A 7183-nucleotide genomic window follows, 5' to 3' on the forward strand; every position below is an offset into this window, starting at 1 on the left:
CCCCCCCCCCCCCCTCTCTCTCTCTCTCTCGCTCCTTTCTTTCCACCTCTCACTCTCGCTGTTTATCCGTGTTTCACCCTCCGACTATAGCGAGAGCAAAGGCTCACGTGTGTTCCTCACACAGTGAGGCGAATCGATGTGCTACCCCCCTCGCCACCCCCTGGCCACCCCCTCGGCACTGCAAGGGGTGACTCTTCGAATGGCTATAGCGAAGGCGAGCGCAGGCTGCACCGCGCAGCCACCCTTCTCTCGCTATAGCAATGCGCGCGGCATATAACCACCCCCCTCCCGCCCAGCTCGACCTGCAACCCCCTCGAAACCTCCCAGAGACCTTCTTATTATTTCCATTTTTCCAATTCGCCCGCGCCAACGAAAATATCTATATTTATCTGTTTCTTCGCGGGCTGAGCGGCGGTCTTTTCTTTTTCCTCGATTTCTACTCGACTCTCATTCCCCTTGCTTCCCCTATCGCGCCAGTTGCAGCTCCGCTAAGGGAAGAAAGAGCCACCCTCTCTCTCTCTCTCTCTCTCTCTCTCGTTCTCTTTCCTTGGTTCTCCTTGGTTCCCCGACCCGATCTAACCCTCCTCCCTCCCCCCCCTCCGAGCACCGTCTTTCCCTCCACCCTCAACGTAGCCTGTAGCCGACGCCGCCGTCGCCGCCGCCGCCGTCGACGGGAAAAAGGAAGTAAAAGATGCGGCGAAGCGTGCGCCTTTCCTTGGAAGCGAGGAGAGCGGCGGCTTCCGCTTCCTTGTGCCCTGCCGCGGACTGCATCACCAGTCGCGCGGTTCGCCCGGTCGCGCTCTCTCATAAGAAAAATATCCTAGCGACCGAGAGACCCGGAGAGAGCCGGGATCTCCGCGGGAGATCCGTCAGCATCGCTGACCGACACGGGACTGAGAGACAGTGGAACCCCTCCTCCTTCTCTTCCTACCCTCGCCCCCCCTCCCCTTCTCCTCCTCCTCCTCCTCCTCCTCTTCCTGGTCCTCCTGGTCCTTCTGGTCCTCGTCCTTATCCTCATCCGCTCACCCTCTCTCACCCCCTGCCGGTTTCTGCATCTTCATCCTCTCCCGCGCGAGTCACTCTCCGTCTCTCGCTCCTTGTGCTCCGGAGTCTTCGCGAAATACCATCCCGTAGATTTTCTCTGCCGTCCCCTATTGGCATCCGCTCTCCGGTGCTGCCCTTGGTGCCAGGGTGTCAGTGACAGTTCCAGTCCCAGTGCCAATTGCGCCCCCTCCATCCGTTGAGCAGTTGCCCTTCCGTTTCACCAATTCGCCCGTTCACCCGTTCACCCGTTCACCCGTTCACCCATTCAGCCATTCACCCTTTACGCCAAGTACCTCGTGCCCCTCGGATTCTGTACCCTTACCTGGCTCCCCTCGTTGGTCATTCTCCGACTCGCAAACCCTCGTGTTCGGCATCTCTTACGGCTTAGCCCCTTAACTGTGTGCGAGAGCAGAGTCGCGCGCGCTCTGTTCGGCCTTCGCGACGCTTCGACGTAACGACGTAACGTAACGACGCAACGTAACGACGCGTACGCGAGTGTCCATTGACGGCTGTTACGCGAGACCACCTGCGCGCCTACTAATAGAGCGAACGGGGAGGGACGCCGCTGGAGGAGAAGAGGAAACCGGAAGTCCAATGTCAGCCTGACCGAGGGATACGAAGTAACGCGAGGAATGATACATCGAGCGATACTATGGACCAGATCCTCTTGAGAATTTCTGCGATCCCGAGAGTTCCCGCAACTGTTGGCTCCTGGCACGAAAGGATCGTCGTCCCGGAGGGGCGAGGAATCGTAAAAGGACTATGCAAGATGCAGGAAGGATCTTATTGCACTCTAATGGATTCCGAGACTCCCGGCGATCCTTCGAAGACGGTGGATGCTGTCTGAGGGTCCATTTCTTGACTATTCGTGAAAACGTGCACTTGAATTAGCCTGAAATCGAAGGGGGCGAAGCGAGGGTGAAAGTCTTAGGAAGAAAGAGATAATAGATGAAAAAATAAGAAATTACTAGAGCAACATCCTGCTCAAAGGGTCGTTTGTCCTCCGAAAAGAAAAAAAGAGCCGCGAACCCGGAACACGAAGCAAGCTCTCGAAAGATTATTAACGAGCAACCAAAGTTCCTATTTTTCACGGTAGCACAGTCTTAGTTTAAAGAGGGAAGGGGGATTCTGGTTCTGGTTGCGGTGCTAGCGAATGGACCATTAAGAATAAGGGAGAATCAAGTGAAAGTGAGGAAGAGCTGCGAGATCATAATGAAATAGGTAGAGTGGGTGAAAGGGGTGCTGGAGGGGAGAGGTGTCTGAATTTACACGTTTAAACCTCGTGGCCGGGAGAATCTCCCGCGACAATTAGCCGGCCAATTAGAAGCGGCCCTGCGTAATGAGCTGCGCGTGAAAAAGTTCCTAATGCAAATGTACTTTTGAATTTTAATAATACTCTAGTGATAGCTTACGATAAAGGGTCTAGCGAGTCGTCCCTGGTCGCCTTGGAATTACTGGAGGCTGGAGTAGCGACGGGCGCAAAGCTTTCGCGCTACACCCCCGCCGCCAGCCCTGCCAGTTCGCATTCGTCAACGACAGCTGTAAGACAGTTGAAGTTGATTATTTAAAGAGTCCGGGACACGCACTCTTCTCGCTCCTCCTTGCAGCATCCTCAAGGACCATGCGTCCGGATTAACGGAAGATCAATCCGCGAGAGAAGGATAAGAAGTAAAGAACAAGCTCGCGACGCAGCCTGGGCTGCAATTGGAAAGCCAGAGAAGGACGTCTTGAAGAAGGATCCTTAGGGGGAGGCGGAGGTGCAGCGAAAAGGAAGAAAAGGGAACGGAAGAACAAAGGAGGAAAATTGGCGTGTCCTCCTTGGAAAATAAAACACAGAAGCAATCCTAACGTCGTTAGACTTTTTTAAAGAGCGCTAACGAACGCGACTAGATAAGTAAACAGATATAAAGATATTCTATATATATATAAACATAAATCTCTATATATACACATCCAGCCAAAGGACTCATATACTTTTATACATATACGTTATATAGACGTATATCGAGAGAAGGATACAAGGAGAGCAGAGGCGAAGATCTCTTAGAATATTTGGCTAAAGGCTCCTACGTGTCCTCTCGATCCTCTATCTTTGTAGCCTCTTGCTCCTGACATTGGCGATTTGTGCGTTCGCTCCTAACCTGTGCGCACAGATTTGCTTGAATTCGCAATCACAACGAAATTGCAAAATCCGCGAAAAAAGGCGGCGACTCGCGAATCGAATGAGCGAGTCGAGGGAGGACAGAAGGCTGGACGATAAGAGGAGGCGAAGGCTCGACTGGTAATAATACGAATAATGTCTACGGTTAGCGTCGTGTCGAATTCCTCGGTGGAGGTGGACACGGACTCCTCGAACGACGCCTCGAGCAAGGACGAGGGCAGCAGTAGGCGAGATGAAAAGTTCATTCTGCCAAATGATCTCTACAAGAGTCTCTTGGCGAGTGCGGTGCTCGGCAAGACGGTCCTCAATCGGAATCTCAACTTCAAGGACAATCTTGCCAATCTTAAGGATAATCTAAATGCCCTCGGTGCCTTGAAGGACCTCAAGGACCTGAAGGACCTCAAGGGACTGACAGTGAGCAGCGTCCCGGCCTTCCCCAGGAATCTAGCTCTTCGTCGAGACGACGACGACGAGGTTAGACGATCGGGACGTAGAATCGTGACTTGGCCCCCTTTTCCCCCCGATCCACCTGCGCCGTTTCGGTCCAGCCCCAGCAGACTCCCAATTTCCCATCTAGACTTAAGGCCCATAAGAGCAGCCACGACAATTAACGCAGTATCCTCCAACCGTTTACTTGCAGAAGGCTTCGTTCGCATGGACGGAGGGCGGCGAAGAGGGCGGCGGCGGAGGCGGCGGCGGCGGCGGCGGCGGAGGCGGCGGAGGCGGCGGTGGAGGAGGTGGCGCCGGAGGAGGCGGCGGAGCTGGAACTGGAACTGGCGGGACCGGAGGTGCGTCGACCGGAAGCGGAGGACTGGCCCACTGGGTCAGCGTGATGGCCGAACACATTCACAACCCTCACTCGGCCGCAGGGGTTGGCACGGTGCATCATCAGCAGCACTCCCCACCGCAGGCGCCGTATCCCTGGAACAATGGGATCTCCAGTGACGTGAGTCTTTAATTGATCTCTGCTTGTTGCTTCGAGTACAGCCTGCGAAGAAAGTTACCGCGTTAAGCGCGTGACGCATGAACGCGCGTTGAAATGTTTAAACGTTTTCGTTCGCGCGCGGGATTGCAAAAGCGCAAGAGGCAGTCGCACTGGAAACGCGTGCCGCGTGCGCGTGTGCGTCTTGGCTGGGAGCGACTGAACGGAGCCCAATAATCTTTCCGCTTTCGCCACTGCGGCCATATAACGCGAACCGGTCCGGTGCGAACGACAAATTAGCGGCGCAGCACGTGGCCAAGGAGAGTTCCTTGCTGTGTAGGTGCGGAGGAGCTAAGCACGTCCCGGATGGCACCTCCGGGCACTTTGCTATCGAGTAAATAGGAACGATCCGGAAGTGGGCAGGAGCGACCCTAGCCGCGTGCGTCACCCGTTATATTGCATAGCGCCTGGGCACGTAGCCGATCCCCACGTGACTAGTCGCCATTGCGATTTCGCGGTGTCCCAATCGCTCGAACGGTTTCTCAGGCGATTCGGTAGGTGCGCGGATCGAAAGGCGAAGGTTGCCCGATGAAAAAGATCGGGCGGGGCTCGGAGTGGAAGGTGGAGAAAAAAAGAAGCTGGCAGAATAAAAGAAAAGCGCGTCCGGAAGGCGCGCGCTGCTGTCCGATATACCGTTACGCGGCGATGAAGTAGGAAATCTTTTTGCATCTTTTGAAAGAAGCCTGGAACGCCGAGGAACGGGTTAACCCTTGTTTTTATGTTTGTTTTTTTCCCTTGCGCGTTTTTTCTTTTTTACATTTTCTCTTTGTTTTTTTTTCTTCCATGCTCCACTCCCTGTCTCTATGTCGCTCTTTCTCTCTCTCGGATCCGCTGCATAATTTGGAGACAACCCTAGGATTAGGTGCGACCGCGCATCCTGGTGGAAGTAAAGTAAAAAAAATGAATAAAAAAAAAGGGGCACGGAAGGGTCGAAGGTCGTTTTGCATACCGCACGGACCAGCAGCCGGGCAACGACGCGGTTCTCCGAGGAGAAGAGGAACCGGGCAAAGAGTTAAGGGTGCAGCGCGAAGGGGTCGCTGGGGTGCAGGGGACGATCGGGTATAGAGAGAGAATGAAGGGGGAAGAAAAAAACGGAAACTCGAAAAAAGTGGAGAAAAAAGTACGTGCCGCTGCTCATTTGAATAGATACCGGTGCTGCTTCGCAATGGACCGCACTGCTCCGTACCGGTTTTCGGTTGGTAAGAGTGCATCTCGGGATGGCACGCAGCATCACGCACCGGCCCGCGCGGGGCTTTCCTTTGCCAGAGAGTGTTCCCGTGCATGCGTTGCGTTCTTGTCAGGAGACACCCATTGCAACCTCCATTGACACCCTCCTGCGGAGGTTAACGCGTTTCCTCCTGACTTTCATGTCCCGTTTGAAGCTAGCGGCTCCCGGGCGCAGCATCCCAGTCGTCTTTCCCTCCTTCCTTCTCTCACTTGTTCTTCCTTTCCCGACTCATCCCACCAAAGGCACCGTCCAAATTTCGATTTGCTTGCGTCGCCTTCTTCCTTGTCCTTGTTTCTTTTTCTTTTTTTTCCTTTCCTTCCTTTCTACCCGAAACCTTGCGGGCCTTCCGTCCTCCCTCCTGGTCCAGGGAATTCTGCTTTGAATCAGGTCGGTCGCGGATCGACGCACTTCTCATCGATGCACAGAATGCAGCTTTGATGGAAATTCTTTTCTTCACTTTTTTTTTTTTTTTTTTTTTTTTTTTTTTTTTTTTTTTTTTTTTTTTTTTTTTTTTTTTTTTTTTTTTTTTCATTATGTTAATCTCTCCTCGTGATTTCCTTTTTCAACCCCCTCGGTGTGGATCCTTCGTTCTCCGTCTCTTTCCACCTTTTTCTTCGGTTCTCTCGGCCGCCGTCACGGTCGTTCTCGTATTTTTATTTATTTACAGCTATCGAGTGCTCGTCGCGAAGCTAATCGAATTTTCTGGATCGGTTTTGCTTCGGGAGTCTGATGATTAGTTGGCTCCGGGCGCTTTTCCCATTGAAAAGCTGAGGCCACCAGGAGACTCGGCTACAACGACGAGTCGCTACTCTGTCGCCAGCGCGTTTACCTGTTTTTCCTATTCGACCTCACTCGATATTCACGACGTCCAGGAGGCTGCCGCCCAAGACACGCGACCACCGATGCCTCCGTCTATCCGTCTCCAGTTCGATCGGAGATTTTGATGGGAAGATTGAAAGTACCGTTTGTTTCGTTAAAGATAAAATTAGGAGGTCCTCGAGGCTCTCGAGAGCAGCGAATTATCATGTGAATGGCGCTGCGTGCACCGGCACCCGAGGTAGTTCACGGGGCTTAGGCCGGATCCACGAGCGGCGGAACCTGCGTTTCCCTGCGATTCCCTGCGATTCCCTGCGAGCGGGGCGCATCCCTTGCCTGGAACTCTAGGAGCCCTTAGCGCCTCTCCCCGTCGCCCCTTCCCTTCCTCTCAATCCGCTCTTGTCTCCCGTCGGTTGTCTCGACCCGCAAGATCCTCAAAAACAAGAAGGGCTGACAATAAAAAATGATTTAAATAATCCGTGCTATGCAAATGTCCGTGAGACTCTCACGTACGCGCGTATGTGCCCGCCGCGCTGTCCCCATACGGCGGGCCCATTCCGCTCTGGGGCGAAGAGGATGGGAGAGTAAAAAACTGCCTAAAAAGAGTCCCAAGACAATCGGGCAATCTGCATCTATGAGAACCCCTCACCCCTAGCGCCCTGACGAGCATCGCAATTGCTATTTGCATTAACCCTTGGCTTTCTTTTATTTAGTTTTTTCTTTCTCTTTCTCTTTCTCTTTCTCAACGCACGACCCTTAAACGTACCAAGATGCGCGCGCACGTAACGCATCCTGCTTGGAGATTTGTGTGTATATTTTTTTTAATTATTTTTTACGAACCCTCTATTGAGCTCAGGGGATTCTGGGCGCAAATGAAATTGATGCGCAGTGGGGAAGGGAGGATTTGAAAAGAAAAAAAAAAAAAAAAAAAAAAAAAAAAAGGGAAAAAAAA

The 7183-nt window shown here is 53.0% G+C and overlaps 2 protein-coding genes across 2 annotated transcripts in view; both read left to right on the forward strand.

Annotated features, from left to right (window-relative positions):
- LOC107272290 (glycine-rich cell wall structural protein 1.0) overlaps positions 1-4038 on the forward strand; it is a 26823-nt gene extending 22785 nt beyond the window's left edge. The window contains exons 3-4 of the mRNA XM_015749300.2: positions 3846-3993; positions 4034-4038. Of these exons, the coding sequence (XP_015604786.1) occupies positions 3846-3993; positions 4034-4038 (153 nt within the window). The remainder of the gene's footprint in view (positions 1-3845; positions 3994-4033) is intronic.
- LOC107272298 (zinc finger protein rotund) overlaps positions 3945-7183 on the forward strand; it is a 45486-nt gene continuing 42247 nt past the window's right edge. Inside the window, exon 1 of the mRNA XM_015749317.2 lies at positions 3945-4151. Coding sequence (XP_015604803.1) covers positions 4038-4151 — 114 coding nt within the window. The 5' untranslated portion in view covers positions 3945-4037. The remainder of the gene's footprint in view (positions 4152-7183) is intronic.

The sequence above is a fragment of the Cephus cinctus genome, unplaced genomic scaffold, assembly GCF_000341935.2.
Source record: "Cephus cinctus unplaced genomic scaffold, Ccin1 Ccin1_scaffold1161, whole genome shotgun sequence".
Classification (NCBI taxonomy): Eukaryota; Metazoa; Arthropoda; class Insecta; order Hymenoptera; family Cephidae; genus Cephus; species Cephus cinctus.